Source organism: Varanus komodoensis, unplaced genomic scaffold (genome assembly GCF_004798865.1).
Source record: "Varanus komodoensis strain SLA01 unplaced genomic scaffold, ASM479886v1 scaffold2, whole genome shotgun sequence".
Lineage (NCBI taxonomy): Eukaryota > Metazoa > Chordata > Lepidosauria > Squamata > Varanidae > Varanus > Varanus komodoensis.
In genome coordinates this window covers 50426379-50449968 of record NW_025335568.1, presented here as the reverse complement: position 1 = coordinate 50449968, position 23590 = coordinate 50426379, and the positions used below count along the sequence as shown (strand labels likewise).

Below are 23590 nucleotides of genomic sequence, written 5' to 3'. Positions count from 1 at the left end.
ACAAACACCCCTCCCTATAGGAGTTATCCCTCAAACTGCTGGAGGACTACACTCCAATTTTCTCTTATTCTAAGGTGAATGGTGCCCAAGCAACTCAAGTTCAGATATTTTTTCCCCACAGATAATTAAAATTATCTGCAGATACGAAAATTTATTCATTCCATGAATTTGCCCTTTCTTTTGTTTAGGTTGAGGACCCTCCATTTTGAACAGACTATATGTAAAGAAAATGGCTGTTCTCTAGAAAATGCAGCCATTGAGATCTTCAATTCCTCAGAGCAGAGATACATAGAGCACTTGAAGTGTAAGAGTGCTGCTGCATACCTGCTCCATAAACTTTGCCCCAAGGTCTCTGGATTTCCTGACACACCATTCTCTTTCTTTCAAGGACTTAGTACTTTTTCAATAAAAATAAATTCAATTTGTGGCTCTATTTCAAGTCAGTTGGTTTGATGGTATAAGTAGAGCAGTACCAGTTTTGGATTTAGAGAGCTGTGTGGCTGAGTCTCTTTTCATGTGGTTGCCTGAGACATTCTTAGAAACCCCAAACATTTTTGAAGATCCTCAACTGGAGACATTCACAATTCTCCCCTCCCTTTTTACCATTAATCCTTCATGTTTTAACAAGCACTGAAGTTAAGGCAGCCTACACTCTTTCCTGTCAAATCGCCCTCCTTTCCTATATTATTTCTCTTGAATAAAGCAATCTGTTTCCTCCAGCCCTTGCTCTTGTAAATCAAAGGGACAGATGTCAACACATGCCATGTGGAAGTATAAACTTCCTTTTTTTTAATTAAATGGGATTTTGACATTTGGTTTGAAGTGTTTTTTATTTAAAAAAATCTATGCAAAGACTATCAACTGTTTTTATTTTTAGTAATAGCTGATTCCACCCCTCTCCCTGATGCCACAAATAATTTCCAGTTGCAGAATCTTTCTGATATCCTTCCTTGATTCTTAGGTAAAAAGATAAGACAATTCAGCAAGAGTTAGAAGCCATACTTAACACTTTTGAAAAGACATAATTGGAAAGATACTCCCCTTTATTGTAATAAATCTTTGATGTTTTCCCTTTGCTATGCTTTGTACTTCAGTTACTGATCATAAACCTTGTTCAATTTTTTTTGTTTTATTATGCAATGATAGCATGAGACATTCTAAAGCATGGTATATTAAATGATAGCATGAGAGCCAGTGTGGCGTAGTGGTTAAGAGCGTGGGACTGGGACTCAGGCGATCCGGGTTCTAGTCCCCGCTCAGCCATGGAGCCAACTGGGTGACTTTGGGCCAGTCACAGACTCTCAGCCCAACCTACCTCACAGGGCTGTTGTTGTGGGGATAAGATGGAGAAGGAGAATGATGTAAGCTGCCTTGAGCCCTTTGTAGGAAAAGGCAGGATATAAATAGAAAAATAAATATAAAATAAATAAATAAAGCAAAAGTAGAAACTGCCTTTTGGCAATTAGGAAGTTTTCAGTATAAGTCTTACTTTCACTTTAAATTCAATATACTTTTTCAGCTGAAAAAACAAAACAAAAAAAAAATCAAGATTTGGCAAGCAGAATGAGATTAGAGCTCTATATTGTTCAGTTTTTGCCCTCAAACTGACCATGGATGCAAGGTATTTGAGAGAAGGGAATAATTTATCTCTGGATTAATCATGATTTATAAACCTTAATCAAAGTCAATTGTATAAGGCTGCTTCCAGAGGAGGCATATAAATGTTTTAAATAAATAAAGTGCTATTATCCAGCTGCATTCATGGAATTTTGCAATGTTGTCTTCCATTCATAACTTACCTGTGTTAATGCACCTGCACTTGAAATATTGTGTTCAACCTACCTGAAAAAAGGACAATATTGTGCTGGAAAAAGTACAGAGAAGGGCAACAAAAATGATCAGGAGGCTGGAGCAGCTCCCTTGAGGAACAGTTACAAAAACTGGGACTGCTAACTTAGAAAAAGGGCAGGTAAGGGGAGACGTGATAGAGATACTCAAAGTAATGCATGGCGTGGAGAAACTGGAGAGGAGACATTGTCACTCAAACATGAGGTCATCCCATGGATTGGATGAATTTGGATGAATTTCAGTTACTGCAGCCTGATGATGTGGACAAGGTGCTTGGACGAGTACGTCCCACCACTTGCCTATTGGATCCTTGCCCGTCTTGGTTAATAAATAATTCCAAGCACGGGATTGGGACCTGGATCTTGGAAGTGGTTAACGCTTCTCTGAGGGATGTTCGGGTGCCTGCCCCTTTAAAGGAGGCGGTAGTCCGACTGGTCCTGAAGAAGGCGTCACTGGATCCAGAGATGGCCACTAATTATAGACCAGTGGCCAACATCCCGTTTCTGGGCAAGGTGTTAGAGCGGGTGGTGGCGGGACAACTCCAAGCACTCTTGGTTGAAACTGATTATCTGGACCCATTTCAGTCCGGCTTCAGACCCGGGTACGGTACTGAATCTGCCTTGGTCGCCCTGTACGATGACCTGTGCAGGGAGAAGGACAGGGGGAGTGCGTTCCTGTTGGTTCTCCTGGACCTCTCAGCGGCTTTCGATACCATCGACCATGGTATCCTTCTGGATAGGCTTGCGGGATTGGGGGTTGGAGGCACTGCTTTGCAGTGGTTCCGCTCCTATCTTAATGGCCGGTTCCAGAAGGTGGTGCTGGGGGACTATGGCTCTGCGCCATGGCAGTTATGCCATGGAGTACCGCAGGGGTCCATTTTGTCCCCTTTGCTGTTCAACATCTACATGAAACCGCTGGGAGAGGTCATCAGGAGGTGTGGGCTGCGGAACCATCAGTACGCTGATGATACCCAGCTCTACCTCTCGTTTTCCACCAATCCAGGTGAGGCAGTGGCTGTACTGAACCGGTGCCTGGCCGAGGTAATGGGCTGGATGAGGGCCAATAAACTGAAGCTCAATCCAGACAAGACGGAGGTCCTGTTGGTTGGCGGATCGGGCTTCGGAGAGGGTGAATTGAACCTTGTCCTGAACGGGGTTGCACTCCCTCTTAGGGACAAGGTCCGCAGCCTGGGAGTGCTCCTCGACACGGAGCTTTCACTGGAAGCTCAGGTGACGGCGGCGAGGAGCGCTTTCCTCCAGCTTCGGCTGATTCATCAGCTGCGCCCCTACCTGGAGTACGACTGCCTCGCGACAGTGACACATGTGTTGGTGACTTCCCGTCTTGACTTCTGTAATGCGCTCTATGTGGGGCTACCCTTGAAGGTCCGGATACTTCAATTGGTTCAAAATAGAGCTGCCAGGCTGCTGACGGGGACTGGGCGTTATGTTCACATGACTCCAGTTCTCCGTCAGCTTCACTGGCTTCCCATTGAAGTCCAGGCCCAATTCAAGGTGTTGGTGATGACCTATAAAGCCCTAAACGGCTTGGGTCCTGGTTACCTGAAGGAGCGCTTACATCCATATATGCCCAGCCACCCCTTGAGATCGGCGGGAGAGGCCCTTCTCCGGGAGCCCTCCGTGAAAGAAATTAGGAGGGTGGGTACTCGGAGGAGGGCTTTCTCTGCGGTGGCGCCTAAGTTATGGAATGCGCTCCCCAGAGAGGTCCGCCTGGTGCCGTCGTTATTTGTTTTTCGGTGCCAGGTGAAGACCTTTTTATTTAAGCGGCATTTTAACTGTTAATATTATTGGATTTTATCTGGCCAGGGCGGCTTATTTTATATTGTATTTTTAATCTAATGTTCATATTTTTTAATTTAAGATTATAATTATTTTAATCTATTGTTGTAAGCCGCCCCGAGGCTTCGGCGAATGGGGCGGCATAAAAATGTTTTAATAAATAAAATAAAATAAAATAAAATAAAATAAAATAAAATAAAATAAAATGAAGCTGATTGGTGTGAGGTTTAGAACAGATGAAAGGAAGTACTTCTTCACATAACATATAGTTGGAATTCTCTACCACAGGAAGTGGTGAGGACCACCAATCTGGATGGGTTTAAAAGGGGATTGGACAGATTCATGAGAGAGGAAGCTCAGTGGCTACTAGCCTTGCTGGCTATGTGCTGCCTCCTTCACCAGAGGTAGCATGCCTGCATACACCAGTTGCTGAGGAGCTTGGGCAGGAGGAGGTCTTGCATCCATTCTGCTTGAGTGAAATTTTGGGCATTTGGTTTGCCAGTGTGTGTATGAAGTACTGGACCAGATGAACCTTTGGTCTAGTCTAGCATGTCTTTTCTTATGTGTTTTTCCCTTGCTACTTCCTTCTTTCTACTTTGTCATTAAGGATCAAAACACGGAATTACTGCCCAGTGTCTTCTGAATGGTAACACTTCAAGTCTTCTGCTTGGAAGCACCTGAACTCTAAGCTAATGTCCCATTGGTCTGCATTAATTTTCCAAAACAAAAGTCAGCCTTTTGAGGCACAAAATGAACTTTTGTAAACTCATGAGTATTGTACACCGTGATATATAGGCCAGGCAAAAAAGAACTTTACGAACAGCAAGAGCTTGTTGGACTGGACCGAGAGACCATTTAGCCCAGCATTCTATCCCATCAACAGCTAGCTAGAACCCTGTGGGAAGCTTTTGTCCCCCCAAAATGAGCAAGATGATCACTTCCACTTAACTTGGACTTGTTTTTCATTACTATAAAAAGGACCCAACAAATTGACTTTTCAGAAGAATATTATCCAGTAAGATCACACAAGATACAAAGCTACCATTTATTCATTTATTGAATTTGTTTGGAAGCGATCTGTTAGCACCGTGCTCTCTGGGCTGCCATTACAATAAAAGTACCATAAATAAAATAATGCATAATATTAATATTATATTAATTATATAATAATGCATAATGCAAATATAATAAACAAGCATGATAAAATTCCATATACATAGTCAAACAGAAATAAAATGTAAATTAATATATTAAAACCAGCACAATTTTTTATAAATTATCTAAGTGGCGTCACAGGTGCACTGGAAGAGAGAAGTCTTTTTCAAGGTGACTAAAAGTCAGCAAGATAGGTGCCGGACTAATCTCTAATGGTAAAGTATTCCATAATTGGGGCGCCACCACTGAAAAGGCTCTCTTCTTTGCAACTTCTTTGCATCCTCCTTAGGATGGCCTCTGTTGATGATCTTAAAGGATGGGCAGGTTGCCATTTGGTTGTGGGAAATCAACAGCACAAGTACATAATGAACCTTCTGCATCTACTGCCTTCTTAAGTGGGGAATCTCTTCCACTGTCTTTGTTTTTTGTTTTGTGTATCTGCCTTTCATTGTCACTTCCACACATGTGGCACAGATGCTGAAAGTTATGCTGATACGACCTGGTAATTCAGTTGTGGGAGCTTTGGTACATTAGAATGTTGCATGTATTGGGCAGGAAGATGACATGTGCCATCTAACTACCATTCCAAAGGGAGACACTGAAACAGAACTTCTGGCAGACATACCGATCTAGCTCACTGGGGCCAGGAAGAGCTTTGCAGTCTGGATGCACATCTGCCTTAGTGCCGCAGACAGATTTTCCTTGCTATGAATAAATCAGTGTCTATTTGTATCAACGGTGCTTTGTCCTTGAAAAGAAAGCAGAGTTGGCCAACTTGTGGCTGTGCAGATGTCTTGGTCAACAGCACCCATTGTCTTTCATCATTGGTTATGCTCACTGGGGCTGATGAGACTTGTAGGCCAAAACATGTGATGGGCCACAGATTGCCCAGCTCTGATGTACAGGCTTCCCTGAATTTTCTCATTGCTCAGAAAAAGAGGAGCTTGATATATCAACATACAACACTGAGCTCTCTTGAAGAAAGCTCCATGCTGTTTTCTTCAGGATGATACTTTTATGTGTAGAATGGCCAGGGTTATTTTTGTCAAACCATCTGAGAAGCCTAATAGCCATCTGGGAAAGTGTACCTAGCACTGAAGTTGCTGGGTTTAAAAACTGTCGCTTTTGTCACTTTTACATGTAGCTTGTCATTAGTGGTGAAATGTGTGGTGGTCTGATTAAAACAACTCTTTTTAGGGTTTGGTATGAAAAGCTAATGCATTGGTGAGTTGTTGCAGCTTGTCAAAATGGAAGGTCAGCTGCACAATCACTGATTTTTAAGGGCTCTCTGCTTCTGTGCCACTGCCACAACTGGGCTTTGGCAGATAAATGTGAGACAAAGGGCACCATTTGAAAATGATGAAAACTACATTTTAGATGTTGCACTTGACCATTGAGTAATGATAATACTGCATGCTTAGTGGGTTAGGCATTGAACAAGGAAATAATAGAATCAGAGAAGTGCATGACACTTTTGAAGAACTAAAAGGTTACTGTTCTCTGATTATTTCATAGTCCCAAGCCTGGCTCACACAAGCCAGAGTTTCAATTTCCTCTTCTGAGATTGTTTGGAGATGGATAAATTCAGGGTTTGACACACTGATCTTTTTGTCCTTTGGGATCTTACAGGCAGTTCAACACATGCCTGTTCAGTGTTTGGTGACTTTAACATCCAGTGATGGTTTGCATGTGGAAATCAGCCATCACAGATCCTTATCTTATTTTACCTCAAACACAATGCTGTTCCATGGAATTTGTTCACTTATCATCTGTAAGTGATCGAGCACTGAGTAATCAAGTGGTATACATGCCCTCCTGGCCTGAAAATTGTTCTCTCCTCTGCTCTTGGATTTGGTTTAAATAAGTGGGACTTCCACAGGGAGGTTGCTCTTTGATTCACCACTGGAACGGAGACTGAGACTGTCAAAATTCCGGCAGGAGAGAGAACTCTACAGATCTCTTTCTTTTGAGCTGCCTTTTAAAGGAAGAACTGTGTGGAAGAAACAGTCCTGACTTTCTCAGTTGTACCTTGTGATTTGCTCTATTCCTGTATTTGGCCTGAATGGGATTACTCTTTACCAAAATCTAAGACCAATATAGCCAAAGTCTAAGAAGACACTAGGTTTAGGATAGAAGTTCATTACGTTGTTCTAGCACAGAAGTTCTATACTACTGGAAATGTAAAACATTACATTATTTAGTATATAACTTTTAAAACATCGAACTTAGTATAAATCAATGACCTTTGAGGAAAGGCAGTGACCTGTTTTTTAAAGACCGAAACCGTGTGAAGACAGAATATCAGTCAAGCAAATAGTCAATGTACATCTGCAAACATCGTATCATTCTAAAAGTGTTAGATTTTCAAAGAATGAGGCATCAAAGGAATATTTGTCTCAGAATATTAATTCTTAGATTATTCTCCTAAATGGAAACTAAAGGAGACTTATAATTAAAATAAACCCTTTTCATCTTTCTCTGCCTCTTTATTTTTGGTTGTTCTAGTCTTCTGTGATGTCAGTCTGCTTTGCCCGCTTTCATCCCAACCTGGTTGTTGGAGGGACCTATTCTGGCCAAATTGTACTCTGGGATAATCGTAGTCACAGGAGAACCCCAGTTCAGCGCACCCCCCTTTCTGCAGCTGCTCACACGGTAAGGACCATTTTCTTTCTTTAACAAAACAACTATTAATTGAAGGATGCATTTGCATAATTTTATTGTACATAAAAAGTACATGCAACTTATAAAAGGAGTCATAGGACATCGCATCACAAAGACGGCACTTATGCCTTTAATTGCACTGAATCCTGAGGCTCTGAACTTTCCAGCCTATTGCTCTGTTGGCCTTTTTTGTCTACCCTTCTTCCCATTTATGGCCAGTATGACTATGTGAATAAAGAAGATAAGGAATAGGCCAGGAAGCACTGAAGCCTCACAGGCCCACAGACACTTTTCTTGGTATCCATCTGTCTCATCTTTGAAACTCCACATTTTCTTACTGGAAGCTGGGATGGCTGCAGAAAGATTTCTGTGGATACAGGAAAGTGTGGGTCCAGCTGTGGACTCAGACCCCACTGTTGCCTTGTATGCAGTCTTTGGGCAGGTTACTTGTCCTTTCCCATGCCTTATGTGGCAGCAATTTTGTGGTGGTGCCCAGGCGTTTCTCAACTATCAGTTGTACCCACAGCTTTGAATGATTGCTGACCCCTCTTATAAATGCATTCCATGCAAATTCAACAAGAAACCTAAGACTGCTGCATCTAGGGCACTGACTTACACACAGTGTTGGGATGAAACTCAGCAGAACCTCCTGCCCTGCTAGCATTTGTAGACTTTCTTTCATGCTTGGACTGGTTTTGGAAAGTGCATCAAGCCAAGGAGAAGTCCATGAATGCTTGTGGAATGAAGAAGCAACCTTCTTCCAGATCAGGTACAGCAGCACAAGCAAAGGCTGCTGCAGGTGGCATTGAAGAGTGTGCTGCTTCCACCGTGGGGCTTCTTTCCAGGCAAGCCCCATGTGACCAACCTGCTTCTGGGTCAGGTGCAGCAGCACAAACAAGGCCTGCTACTGCACAGAACAGAGACGCTGCTTGCCCAGCGCATGGACCTTGATTCCTGGCAGGCGCTCTGTGAATGCTGCGTGCGCTTGCCAGGAACTTGGACTCAGGACTGTGATGAAGTGCACCAGAATCTGGGGAGCCAAGCCCAGGGAATTCAATGTATTCCTAACCCCAAAATGGGTTCTCATTCATTACTTCTGCATCACCATTTTTTAAAGATTTTGCTTCAGAACAAGGTGCCTGCATTGTTTTAAAGGAAACATGGCAGCCACTGAATTTTGGCAGCAGATTTGGAGTTGGTGGGTAGTGGCAGCTCTATGCAGCCTGTGGGCCATCGGGAATCTCTTCAAATACTCTTCAAGCACTATCATCTGAGAGCTCTTCAGATACAGGACTGTCTTCTGTAAAGTAGGAACACATGGACACCTAACTGTAGTCCTGCTGTCATCCTGGTAGAATATGGAATAACCCTTTGTGCTTGCAAATACCTCTTCAATTGGTTTTTCATGAGGAAGTAAACACTTTACTAAAATAAATGAATATATGGACTTTTAGACAAAAGGGTAAGGTTGCTGGGTCCTGGATGCTGGGTTGAGACCCAAAACATCTGGAGATCTACTTTTTGCCCACCTCAGGTTTAAGACAACCTTCCTCAACCTGGCCTCCAGATGTTTTAAACTACAACCCCCAGCATTTCTGACCTGGCAAGGACTTATAGGAATTAAAGTCCTAAATATCTGCCAGATATAAGTCTAAGGATGATTCATTTGAAATATTTCTTGAGAGAAAAGAAGTCTCTGATGCCCAAATTTGCATGTGCTAATTTACACATGCAACTATAGATTGCTATAATTAGCATTTTGTAGATGGAAAACTAATTGATAGTGTTTTCTTTCTGGACAGACTGTGCAATACCCCCAAAATGCACTTGCTTAAAACCATGCCTGCACCCACACTTTTCTTTCTTTTTTCATGCCAAAATCCAGATGGGGTGGCTGGAGTGCCTGAGACCAATGAAGATTGGTCACTCTGAATATTTACTGATTCATTGCAATTGAGACATGGACGAAAATGAAGCAAGGGAGAGTGTGAGAATATATTAGAGGCTATAATATCCCATGTTCTTAGTCTGAAAACTTAAAATGGACTAAAGGAGTAGTTTTCAACCTTTCCATAGCTGGGGACAGGCAAAAAAAGGAAAGCTACCTCAGGGAATGCTGAGGCAGAAACAAAAAAGCACCATACACATAATAGAGTATTCGGTGTATTAGTTTTCAAACACATTACCAAAGAAAAGAAGAAAAGAAAAGAGAAAAGAAAAGTCTCCAAAACAACCAGAAACAGCAAAGAAGAAGAAGAAGAAGAAGAAGAAGAAGAAGAAGAAGAAGAAGAAGAACAACAACAACAACAACAACAACAACAACAACAACAACAACAACAACAACAAAATACTGAAATCGGTGCAGCGTGGCTCCCAGCCGGCTCTCACCAAACCATCTCTCCCCTCCTTGGCCCCCCAGCAGCACTGGCGCATTCCCCATGAATGCAATGCCAACTGAGGAAGAGGTGGTGGAGCACAGTCAGCCTCTTGCTGGTCTGTGGTGAGTGGGATGCAGCCTCCCCACGGACCGGCAGGAAATCGCCTGTGGACCAGCGCCGTCTGTTGAAAACCACTGGGCTAAAGGAAATAACCCCCATTAAACATAATGGGATTTACTTTTGAGTAAATCCTCCCTTGCCCTCCTCCTAATCTATCACCCGTTACCCAAAAGCACAACAACATTGGACAGAGACCTCAGAACTGGGGGCACTGCTGTTCCTGGTCCCCAGACCAGGAAAGGAAGCAAAGAAAATGGCTGCCTCATCTTTTATTTATTAAATTTCTATCCCATCTTTTTTTCTTTTATGAACTCAAAGCAGATCACATAATTCTCTTCCTCCTGCTCTCAATCTTATCCTCATAACAACAAGCCTGTGACGTAGGTTGGGCTGAAAGTTTCTGACTGGGCCAAAGTCACCCAGTTGGTTCCATGGCTGGGTGGAGACTAGAATGAGATCACCTGAGTCCCAGTTCCACACTCTTAACCACTATACCATACTGTTAAAATACCTTATTTTCATAGTTTCCTGGATTCTGTGACACTTTTCAAAGCAGTTTTTGCATTCTGTTTTCTAGAAATCCTAAACCTATGGCAAATATGGTAATATTAAGTTTTTTGCAAACTTAAATAAAAGTGTCAAAATGCATAACTGGATACCTTTATTAGGACCAACCAAAAACCATCTGTAGTTGTGGGGGGTTTAATTTTCATGGACCAGTTTGGCTACTTTTCTTTAGGGGTACTTATTTTTAAAATTACCAGTGTCTAGGTTCCTTTCTCAGACATTGGAACTATCTTCAGGATGCATAAGGGAGGATGCAGCTCTGACAAAGAAGCAAATTTCCAGTCCTCCATATGCTTACCTGGGAGTAAGACTTCAAGCTACATACACTTAAAGAATGAGTCCAAGCTCTTCTAGCAATTGTAAAACTAGTGAGTTCAAGGGGAAAAGCAGGCTTATAATAAGGCACTTGAATGCCGTGGGATTACCACACAGACAAATTGTACCTTTAATAAGGTATAAGCTTTTAGAGGGAGAAATAATTGACTGAACCACAGATAGTGACAGATCTAGTGCAAACATACCAGCATCTTATACAATTTTTGGTTCAGATGGCATGAAAACACTAGCAGGATGCTTCTTGGGGAACTGAAAGTAACTCCTAAAACTTGCAGTTTTTTATCAGTAACACAGTGCTGTTGAGAAATTACTCATCAAACATACAGTTTACAACTGGGAGTTTTAGGTACAAGTTGAATTCAGCCTGTTGTGGTAAACCCTGAATCTTGAAAATTACAGCATTCAAGTATACAAACAATTAATCGTGGTGGCAATATTATTAATGCCAATCCATGTATCTAGGAGGAATATTTTGCCCAACATTTTTGGCATCAGAATTCTTAGCACACATGAGTAATGCACATCTTAGAGTTACATCACTTTAATGAATCCAGGGATGGTGTTTCGTTTATCTAGTCACCAAGCTACAGTAGTAAACATTGCCCTCTTAAGAAGATGGCTTAGGAAAATGGGAAGCTAATAGAGACCCTATGAATCTTTCAAAGTGTTGACCTAGTGTTGAAAAAACTACGTTTTTCTCCATCTGCTATCATTAGTTATTTCCTTCTTTCTATTCTAACAGAGCTGTGCCCATTCAGAATAATATGCTTATATTTTCAACATGTACTAGAGTTTGTACTAGAATATACAATTGTTTCCATTGGAATATGGAAAATGAACTTGATCCATTTATACATTTTTCTCTGTTCATATCAATTCAATATCATATTCATAATCCTCAGAAAGTTCATATGAAATCATGTACTGCGGTTTTATTGCACATACTGCCCTGAAGAGTGGGGCTGGACTAGATAATCTCCAAGATCCCTTCCAACTCTATAATTCTGAGGGTCAAGTTACACAGTATATGAATCACATCATGTGCAGCTTGCCCTTCTTAGTAAGCACATGGTCACTAGATTCAGGTTTAAATCTCCTCCTGAACTTTACCACATTGAACAGCTGTTAAAAAGAGAGGGAGGGGAAATAGCCTCCACTGGTGGTTTTTCTTTCTTTTTTGTCTTTTCTTCATTAAGCAGACACCTGAATGAAGCTGTTATAGGTTGACACAGGAGTGAATTAAGGACTCAGTCCCCATGGCCAGTTCACACAACCATTTTTAAGTGATTTTCCTAATGCTTCAGTGCATTTCCTGACCGTTAATCACAGTGTCCTGGAAGACTCTCAAAAGATAGGGCTGAACCACTGCTGTGTGGGCTTGTGCTGCTTGTGAAGAGCACCCCATAATAGTCTTAGTGTACCTGCAGACCTGTGACTCAGTGTAGGGACCCTGCTTTGATTCCAGAATGCTGTGTGTTCAATTCCACCATCTTCATGTTGGGCTAGCAAATCTGCCTGAATCCCTGGAAGACCTGCTGCCAGTCAGTGTTGACAACACTGAGCTGGATGGACCAAAGGTCTGATGATGCATAAGACTTATAAAAGCCTTTGTGTGTTCCACTGAAACAAGTTGGCTGGTAACTCAATACCCTCTTTTGAAATTTAATTATACAGTCTTATATGAAAAGAATTTCTGCCACCCTCTAACTCCATCGCCGACTGGAAAATGTATACCATGTTGCCACCAGCCACCAGCTTCCAAATTTCCTGAGCTTATCCCTTCAAATTGGTGCCAGGATTCACAAGGAAAGGCAGTCCCACCACACATTACTCACTAATTTCCTTTCACACCCACCGCACATCTGCATTTGGGCTAACAGGAAATTTTAATTAAGGTTTTTTTAAGCCTCTAGAATGATGATTTCATTTCCAAAATAAATAAAAGCAAGATGGCATCTTATTCTCTTGGGAAAGGAGGGAGCCAGTTAGATCCGCTGCAAAATACTGCTGGTGTTCCCTCCTCCCAACTGCCTTCCTACTCTGCACTCTGAAATATCCTTCTCAGTTCAGTTGTGAGACTTATTGCAAATGAAATCGACAGCTGACAGCTCTGATTAAAGCCAGGCAGTATGCAAGACAGTGCTGTGAGGAAAACAGGCAGTTGTGTTCATTGCTACTGTGCCCCTTTTCCCCACTTTCAAGGGACTGTGTTATCAACCTGTGCAAGCACCATAGTGAGGATGGGAAATGTCCATGAACTTTGATATGCATCAGTTTATTTCATACATGACCCATGCAAAAGGCCTATTTTGGGGTGGCAAATGAAGAAGGGATTCAGTGGCGATGCAGTGGCGTTATTTGGGTTTAAAACCATCAGCTTCAGAATCAGCAGCCCAGCTGGCTTGCACACAGCTGTGTACTATTTTGCATGAAGCCAGTTATGAAAAGGCCGCAAATGGATTTAAAAATATGAACAGAAAAAATGCAGCAGTCAGATGGGTAATTTAATTTTAACAGACTTGCCTTTATTAGCATAAGAACTTATTCTGGCTCAGACCAAAGACCTATCTCATCGCTTACTCCATTCACACAATGGCCAACCAGTTGCCTATGGAAAGCTCCCTACTAGGACATGAATGCAACCATTTCCTTCTACCCAAGTTTCCTGTCTCTGGTACTGGAAATTATGCTATAGAGCTGTTATGATGAGTAGTCGTATCAGTTTGTTCAGTCTCTCTTCACAGCAGTCCAAATGGGTGGCCATCCCTGCATCTTTTGGCAATGAACTCATAGTTGAACTGTGCTCCATATGAAGTACTTCTGTTTATTTCCCTGAATCTCCCACCAATCAGCTTCATAAATGGCCCCAGGCTTTAGTACAAAAAAGGGAGAAAATTATCTCCATATCTACCTTTTCGACACCATTCATAATTTTGTACATGTTTTCCCTTCCCTTTTTTCTAGCCTGGAAATTTCTGCAAAGCATATGGTATATAATTCCACTGGTAGGCCACATGTGAACTCAAAAAACTAAGGGAGTACCAATGTGATGTAATGGTTAGGAATTACACTGGGGAGATCTAGATTCACATCCATAAAAATTACTGGGGAACTTCCTGAGACACTGTGAAAGGAGGGATATGAAAGCAATAAACTAACTAACTTATTTTGGCCCATTAACTATTTTTTGCAGTTACATTGCAAGAACAAAAGGAAAATACTACAGTTGAGTTCAGATATAACATTATACCACAGTCTATATGCCTGTCTGTCTGTCTGTCTGTCTGTCTGTCTGTCTATTTTAATGGTACCCAATAGCTGAGGCTCTCTGGGCAGTTCACAAAAGTTAAAAAGACACACAGAAACAATTTAAGAATAAAACCATAATAGTAATTCCTGTGATTCAGCATCATGTACATGAGCCCAGGCTTGTGACCTTCTTCTCCTCTTTCAGAAGCTTTTGCTCCTATTTTCGATTTACCATGGTTTTTTGTATGTGCAGATGCAGAATAGTGGTTAACTATGGTATATCTCAGTAAACCAGGATCATTAACCACAGTTTGAAGGCAGCTTGAAACAAGAATATTGCTAATAGTGTATATATTCTTCCTAATTTGCCTCCACACTCTATTTTTACATTATTTCAAGAATTCACACTTTGTTTGACCAGAAGTAACCAAAGAGAACAGAGAGAGAGATGTGTCATATGTATGTTAGAGTAAGTCAAATCTCTCTGAAACCAATTATTCCCAATTATTTTAGGTTTAAACTAGGTATTACAATGAAATGTGTTTTCTCATATTTCGGTAGTCATTTTGTTGATAAAGAAGCAGCTTTCCCCATGTGCAATTTTTATGCTCCAAATTCCCACCACAGCTGCTTTTCCTCTTTTTCCACCACAAATGTCCATTTACCTCCAGAGATATTATTTGTGAAAGAAAATGGACTTCGGGAGGGGGATGGGTCACAATTGAGAAGTTTTGGACAGAGAAAGAATAAAACACCCCCTTGCATCTGTCCTCTCCCCAGAGTCTTTTTCCTTAAACAAAGAAGCCATTAAAAACACATTTGTTTATGTCTTCATTTGTTTTTAAAGCAATTGTCTGTTTCAAAGGATTGCATAGTTCTTTGATTCTAGACCCCATCAATATTTCATAGAAGGAGTGAGAAGGGCGGCAGTGGGGGCTGGGGCGTGCATTATTGGTGTGTGTTTAAGTTTGATGTATTGAATAACATAATATAAAAGTTACAGGAAAAACTAAAATTTTCAAGCAGCATTAAGGAAGTATAAAGACATTGGTGAGGAGGCAGGAATAAGGTTACAAAGCACTTGGGTAACAACATTGAAGGACAATTGTAGCTGAAGATTTTTGTATACTTCTGTGTATAAAAACAAATATATACAACCCTTTCTTGTTCTAATTTTCCACTTTCAAAGGGTGTGCTAGGCTACAATTTCTTCTTAGTGCTAATTTTTTATTTAACGACTATCACTGGGGATGACTGAAGTAACAAGCACACTGCTTCCCATGCACTCATACCTGACACTTTCAATTAGCAATCTATGAATGACCTAGAAACTCCGGATTGTTTAAGCAATCAAAAGTTCATCGAATAATACATCATGGGTAATTGTTTGGTTAACTCTGGGTTGCTTAACCAATAAACAACTCAGAATTCTGAGTTCACATGCCACTATAAGAACACAGAAGAGAGACATTCCTGGTTGTTTCCAAAGGCAAAGTGGATGAGCAGGTTGAAACTAGTATGCTCATGAATGTCCTATGAGTTATTGACCATATATTGATTAATCATCTAAACCAGATCTGTATCACATCTATGAGAAGCTAATATGATGCTTGGTTTGTTTTCTCATAAAGAGGAAGGAAGATTTTTAAAAACCCTTCGGGGCCTTTATTTGAATGGAATAGGCTACACATTTGTTCTCACCCAGGCTGAGAATGAGTGTTCAGTGAAAAGCTTGATAATGAAATGCTAATGAAAAACAGAAGAACTTTCTTGTGGGTATGTGCCTTCCTCTCTCCACTGCAACAATGGTCCACCATCATGCGCAGGAGATTGAAGTGAAAGGCTTCTAGGACAGCTTGAGTCCAGTCCTTCCTATTGTGGAAAAGAAGCATTAGCCCATTGTAAATTTAGAATAATGTGATGGATTGATGCAGCTACTTCAGTAAAAACCCTGAAGTTGGCCCATGAGTAGGACTTAATACATTTGTTGACATTTTTTTCTCACTGAAGTATGTTCAAAAATATTCTGCCAAGCCATGTCAAAGTGGATTTTCTTTTCTTTCTTTTTTCTGCAGCAACTTTGCTCAGTAAAGTCTGTCTATTTTGCCCCATTTGAAGATTTGTGTCTCTGCTGTTACTTTTCAGCATCAAGCACTGTAAATAGCAAGATAACCTATCACTGCAGGTGAAATTTCCTCCATTTAATGCAACATTTTCACAGTGGTAATCATCTTGATCAGTTTATGATGGTGTAAAATGAAGCTCTGAAAAAAACAAGTCCAATCTCTTTGAATGCCTTAATGTGCCATCAGACTTTTGAGCTGCATTCCCTCCCGGCAAATAGGAGCCCTGTGCATTGTGTGACAGCCCAATTCTCCTCACCAATAATGTGTCTGCAACGTTTGGAAACCTACTTTTTCAAAATGTTAGTAGACGCCCTCTAATTTTTGCCATTTTCTGTACGCTCACTTTTCAGCACCCTGTATACTGTGTAAATGTTGTTGGGACACAGAATGCTCACAACCTCATTACCGTCTCTACAGATGGCAAGATGTGTTCCTGGAGTCTGGATATGCTCTCAACTCCACAGGTGGGTTTGTTTTTACCTACACAAGAAGAAAGTGCTAGGGTAAAAGCTGATACCTGCTTAATGGAGCTTCATTCCTAAATGCTAAAACCTCACATCCTATACAGACTAAAACCTGTAGATGCACTTGAAAGAGTGCAGCTCATTTCCAGCAGTTGGCTCTTCTAAGAGCCAAAACCCATTTCCTCTGCCTCAAATCATGTAATTATGGTAATGCATTAATACACAGGTCAGTTTCAAGTGAAAATGAAATAATCTGTTTTGAAGCACAGGTAATCATACAAGTTGCCTGTGTTATTTATCACATTTACTTTACATCACTGTTTAGCTAACATAGACTAGATAGTACGAGTAGCATGCCAATCACAGAAAGTGCAGCCTTTCATTTTCATGCAGGGGTGAAGCGAAGCAAGACATCATATCACAAGTCTGACAAATATATTTTTCCCATTCACCCTATGTTAATATATTGATATCGTCAGCTCTTCTTGCAGAGAAAAACCACTTGGTCATGTAAATCTGGTATTCTACAATATGCTGGTGCAAATTTTTCAGAGTAATTTCAGGTATATAACGTAGGGGTATAACTAAAGTTGCATGAAAGCTTGCTTTTGTAGAGTCAGTTTGTACGTGGTAGGGCAGCTGGTCTCATGTCTATCCTATGCACATATAAAGTGGGTAAGAATAGTCTCTGCAAGAAGAGCAACACAGGAAAGGGGAATAAAGCAAACCTCATCCCTAACGTACCCCACTGCACTCTGCTATTTTAAGCAGTCGGTTCATAATCCCACACAAGAGAGAAATTTACATGAAGCAATGAACTGCAGGGAAGTATGGGAAGGGGAATGATTTTGCTTCTCTCCTCTGTACACTCCTTTGCACATGAAGAGTGACCTTTTATAATGGGTAGGAAGACATGGATAAAATACACTTGCCTGTCCAGTCGTATCTGGTTTTTTTAAAACTGATTTTTTTTTTAAAGGTGATTTGCAAAATCTAAATGAATGCCTAAGGCCTAGCTTGTTCCTTAGAACAAATGAAACAAATGGCAGAAGGAGAGGGAAGAGGAAGAAAGAGGGAGATAAAGCACTGCACTTGCTTCTATATAGTTTGAAATGGAACTTACTAGACTTAGGCTAGATGTGTTATCTAAGACCAGGTTTTCTTGAGCCAAGGTGTACAATTCAGTCTCCGGTGGGTATAAGGGTGTGCAGTGTCAGCTCCTGCAATTGGCAGATAGGGTGAAACTTCCAGATGTGTCAAGTCAGGGGTAGGGACCCAATCCAGGCTTCCTGGAGTTCCAGTCAGGCTCTTAGGAGTTCTCCAAATTGCCTCTCTTCCTTCCCGCAACCCCCAATTAGTAGATGATTTCCCAGGATTTGTGCATCCTTCACCTCTGCTTAAAATATTGAAATGCCTTAGTTAGAGGCAGTAAAAACTTTAAGATACAATGTGCTCATATTTTTCTATTTTTTGCTCCACCTCTTTTACTTTTGGCCCTGTCCCCTCTGTCTTTGGTCATACCCACCACTGGAATGGAACTCCCAGGTCTTTTCTAAAATTAAAACTTGGGATGGAGGGGGTTCAAAGCCCTGGCAAAGATACTGGGATGCTGTTCTTCTGCTTTTGTCTGGACTTCACCATTCTTTCAAGTAGTCCAAGTTTTAAAAGCTCTCCCTAGCTTTCTTGCCATTGCCTTTAGGGAGAAAAAAATGGCAGATGGTGTTAATCTCTCTGGCTCTATATCTGGTCCATTTCTTCCCTCTGTTATCTCCACTGATCCATCCCACCGAGTATTGTCTACAACACAGCTGGCAGCAACTCTCCAGGGATCCTTCCAGGTGGAGTTCAGATTTAGGCAAGACTGCAAGCGTCTAAAAGCAGTGCTCAGGAGAGACACTCTTACACAAGGATACCAGATTCAAATGTTGGGTCAGAAATAGTGAGAAGCAGAGGATTCTAGACTAGTGGTGGACAGCAAAGCCAGTTGTCAGGGATGCTATGAAGTTCAAAACATCTGGAGATCAACTTTGCCTACCCCTGCTCTAGCCTAACATCTATATAAGCCTGCAGCTCAGTTTGGGTGACTGGTTCCACCTCTGCTTTGTAGAAACGTCTTGTAGTTAAAGGACTCTTGACTGATTTAGCGACCATGGCCTGCAGCGGTTTTGCAGGGATGAGGCAGTGCCCTTGTTATGATTTTGACGCAGGAGTTGTGAGACTCCAAAGACAACAGAAGTACCACCTCTTCAGGCCAGGCAGGTTGCAGCGAAGTGGGTTCCTGGGAAGTGATGTTGTGTGGGATAGGTACTGCAGGTGATTCTTTTATTATTATTATTATTATTAGTATTAGTAGTAGTAGTAGTAGTAGTAGTATTTTTATAATAAAAAACCCCACTTGACCCCACTCAGTCTCCTGCTCTGCTTTGCCTCCATGGTCTCTCCTGCGATGGCCATGACAACCTTTACAACAACAGCAACAGGCAAGGAAAGCCCCAGTGAAAAGCGTTCCACCATTTGCCTCTTGGCATAAAAAGTAAGCAAAATGACTCTCCTCCTTCTGCCATCCACCCCCACCTCTGAATAGTGTGGTGAAATAGGGAGGGCTGTTTCCGCTCTGTCCATCAGGACATCTTTTGTGTGTATGCACAGATGCACATAGAGACACATGAGGTTCAAGGAGAGAGAAAGAGAGGAAAGGAATAGCAGAAACAGTGATCTTCAGGAGAAGCAAAACTGTTAAGAAAATAGTTTTGCCACATGCTTGGTTTCTGTAATGTATTCATAAAACAACTGATTGAAAGTATCTCTGGACTTTTTTGCTAGGAGAGCATGGAGCTGGTGTACAATAAATCCAAGCCGGTGGCAGTTACTGGAATGGCTTTCCCAACTGGAGATGTTAATAACTTCGTAGTTGGAAGTGAAGAGGGCACTGTCTACACAGCCTGTCGTCACGGGAGGTATTTTCTTTCTTTTTCCCTTTTTGAAATAGGCTCATTTGACTTCTTTTTCCTCTTACATACATCTGTATGTTTTCCTGTAGTAAAAGGGCCAAAACCGACATGATGCAGGAGACGTAGCATTTCATGCTTTAATGGCAGGTAGTGGCCCTGATTTTTACTGATGCATTGGCAAAGTTAACCTACCCTAATTTCTGCTTTTGAGGGAAGGAAAAGTGTATAATGTGATAACATTAGGAGAGAGAAGGCAACATAGGGTGGCCATTTTGATAACTGATCAAAAGATCAACAGATCAGAAGTATCTTGATATATCCCCCCATCCCTCCGGCCACAAACTGATGAAGTAAAACCTGTTGCAAAGGACATCCTTTCTTTCTGTGACTGTGCAAGCATAAGGTTTGGATGTCATTAAAAGAAAGATCAGTTCCGCATGTTCAATGAAATGAGTACAAATGATTCTGTTTTAACTGTTTCATTGTGGTTGCCTCTTGTAAAGAGCTCCTCACTATTCTTCAAATGTGCCAGCTGTGACTTATATGCATTTCAGTTTTACACCATTAATTTATTAACTTCACTATATAATAATTTATAAACTTTGATTTATCATTAAAATGCCATGATCAATTACCGCTGTTATTTGTAATGATTAAGGGGCCCCTGTTGTTACTCTCCATATTAGTTAAAGTAGATCCTTAGCATATGGATATACTGAAGGACAAAAGCTGGGTAAAATGGCATGTGGGAAAGCAATGCATCCCTATGCATGTTGAGAGGTGTAAGGTATGCAAAGGAATTTTACTTTAAAAACCTACCAATCATAAAGAAGACCAAAATTGTTGCAGGTTAAATCCTCTGGGCCCAATTTCTCTCCTCAGAAGAATTATTTATGTTGGAAGGGATAACTGTTACTCTCAATTTAAAAGCATAGCATAAAGGAACAAAGAGTTAACCCATACCATGGCTGCATGTATATTTATTTGTTTAAAAAGAGCGTATATGTTGCCTTTCAGAGAAAAGCCTTCCTAAAATAGCTTACAAAAAACAGTTAAAGCCATAAAGCATTTGTTTAAAGACAAGTCTGGACTGGGTAGGAAGAAAGATTGTACAGATGACAACATGCACTTTAAAAGTGTGTAAATGCAGCTATAGGACCGAGATCTGCCTGAGAATAGTTCCTATTTAAGCAGCCTTACTATGCCTGCTTTGTCCTCCATGAAAGTGTCAGCTGCTTTTCTTTTCCATGAAAGAACTATTATATTCCTGTTATGCAGGGCTCTTGATGCCCCACAGAATTTTATTTCTATTCTATTTACTCCTGTGTCTTGAACACTAAAGATCTTGCAATGTAACTAGTTAAGGCCTTATCCCATTGGCAGCAGCTTTAGCAGCACAAATAGTTGGTTTGTCCTGCTACAGCAGTGATGGCATAAAAAATGTGTTGCCAGGCACACCTTCTCCAGACTGTGGCTTTTATTATGGTAGGGGTGAGCAGAAGGCAGGTCTTTAGATGTTTTCAGCTTCAACTCCCAGAAGTTCCAGGTAGCATAGTCAATGGTCGGACTTGATGGAAATTAAAGTCCAAAATATCTGGTGGTCTGCCAAACCCTGCATTATGGCTTCATTACTCAGGCTGGAAGAGTCATGGTATGCTTGCAAAATTGTTTGGGGACCTAATGCTTTCACTCTTGTGTTCTAACTCCAATGTCACACTGGAGCCTTGTAAGGCAGCACAGAGTTGGAACTGGTCCAGCCAAGGGTGAAATTATAGAAACACTGTGACCTTGTCATGAATTTTTAATCTTGATCCTGTGCACTTGGATAGCCGGATCATAGGGCTGGCCATGAAGGAATGTACACAGTAGAACTCCGAGGTAAAGGGTTTTTCTGCTGGTGGATATTTCCTAAAAGTATGTTTCTCCCTTTCTGCAGTAAAGCAGGCATAGGTGAAGTTTTTGAAGGCCACCAAGGTCCAGTTACAGGAATCAACTGTCACATGGCAGTGGGTCCAATTGACTTCTCTCATCTGTTTGTCACATCATCCTTTGACTGGACTGTCAAGTTGTGGACCACAAAGGTAAGAGAAGAGAATGTGGAAGCTTGTTTGGGTCTCAACCCTCTTCCCCCAATTTAGGATTACTTGAGCAAAGTTGGATAGGTGGTGCTTCTCATGCTATAGTTGTAGTAGGGGCTGGAGCAGGCAGTGGGAGGCCAGGACCAAGGTCGGGTAGGGCCTTGAGCCCCGTTCCTCTCTCTCCTTTTTCATGTACCATTTATTTACCCACAAACATGCAACTCGTATGTCTACCATACATTCACACAGCCCTCAATTTCACTCACATGCTTCAAAGTACAAAGATTGGAGCCCCTGATAAAATGTGCCCTAAGATGAGAAAGGGAAATGGGAACTTTCAGTAATTCACATGCATTCCCTCCCCCAACCCCACCTGCTCACAATCAGCTTTTAGAAAACGGAACTAACAAAACTCCTGGTTGGCAGGAGCCATAAATGTTCTTGTGTCTGAAACATGAGTTGATAAGGAAGCTTGTATGGCTCCAGCTTTGGTTCTGCTGCTTTGCTGGTTTTGGAGGGAAGACTGTTTTGCATTGGAAAGCAATAAAAGACACTTAAGTGACTTGCTTCTGTTCTAATTTCAGGCTTCATGCAAATCTGATGTAGCGCCCCAATTTCTGTCTTCATTCACTGAAGCTGAAATTTGCATTTAATTGTTGTACTTTAAGCACAGGTCCATTCTGTTGGCTCATAGTATCCATTATATATTTATTTCATGCATACACATAGAGTTGAAATCTGTCTGTTTCAAAATATGAATTAGCAGATGTTATTATTTGGGATTTAGTGATGAAATTTGACCTAACACATTGAAATTTGAATTTTAAAATTAAAATAGACATAAAAATTTTGAGATTCAATTTACTTGGGAAAATGAAAAAGTAATGTAAAATTCACTAAATTCTGCTGCAAGCCAACTGTCAGATAATAAATGATTTTGCATGTCAACTTTCAATCTGACAGAGAGCTTCTAGGCCAGTGATGGTGAACCTTTTAGAGACCAAGTGCCCAAACTGCAACCCAATACCCACTTATTTATCACAAAGTGCCAACACTACAATAAAACCTGAAAACTGAGGTTTTAGTTTAGGGGAAAAAAAACCTCACAGCCATTCCAAGCAAATATATATACATATACTTGGCAGCACACTGACCGGCCACATGAAAGCTCAGGTAAGTCGCAGCTATTGAGTCGTGGCTCGTGAAGTCATCGCCTGGTGCCACTACTCCTTTCTGAGCATGAGCATGGCTCCCATGTGTGCTGTTATCCGATGCTCGGCCACTGCGGTGATGATGGGATGACTTGGCTTGCATGCCAACAGAGAGGTCATCAAAATCATATGAGGACACCTCATTTTTGTAACACTAACCCTGCCCTGGTGCACACCCCTAACCCTAATAGAGGGGTAAAGTTCCTTTAAAATGAAGGCGATTTTGAAAAAGCCTGCCTTGAGTAGCTTTTTCTGCACAGCTCATCATTTCTGCCCATTCTGAACACATTCCAACCATCAAAATCAGGCCAGGACCCCTCGTTTTTCTAACCCTAACCCTACTCTGGTACACTCCCCTAACCCGATATAGGGTAAAAGTTCCATGGAAAAGAGGGCGATTTTGAAAAAGCCTTCCTTGAGTAGTTTTTTCTGCATGGCTCATCATTTCTGCCCATTCTAAACACATTCCAAGGTGTCATACCAGGACACCTTGTTTTTCCAACCCCAACCCAGTGATGGTGAATCTTTTAGAGACCGATTGCCGAAACTAAAACCCAATACCCACTTATTTATCGTAAAGTGCCAACACTGCAATAAAACCTGAGGTTTTAGTTTAGAAAAAACTCCCAGCCAGCCCAAGCAAATCAATC

The 23590-nt window shown here is 41.3% G+C and overlaps 1 protein-coding gene across 2 annotated transcripts in view; it reads left to right on the top strand.

The window, feature by feature from the left end:
• The window catches only part of DYNC1I1 (dynein cytoplasmic 1 intermediate chain 1), a 211775-nt gene that overhangs the window by 135475 nt on the left and 52710 nt on the right, over positions 1 to 23590 (top strand). For both annotated transcript variants that reach the window (XM_044428770.1, XM_044428769.1), the window contains 4 exons: positions 7305 to 7451; positions 16587 to 16700; positions 19524 to 19657; positions 21588 to 21732. In XM_044428770.1, coding sequence (XP_044284705.1) covers positions 7305 to 7451; positions 16587 to 16700; positions 19524 to 19657; positions 21588 to 21732 — 540 coding nt within the window. The remainder of the gene's footprint in view (positions 1 to 7304; positions 7452 to 16586; positions 16701 to 19523; positions 19658 to 21587; positions 21733 to 23590) is intronic.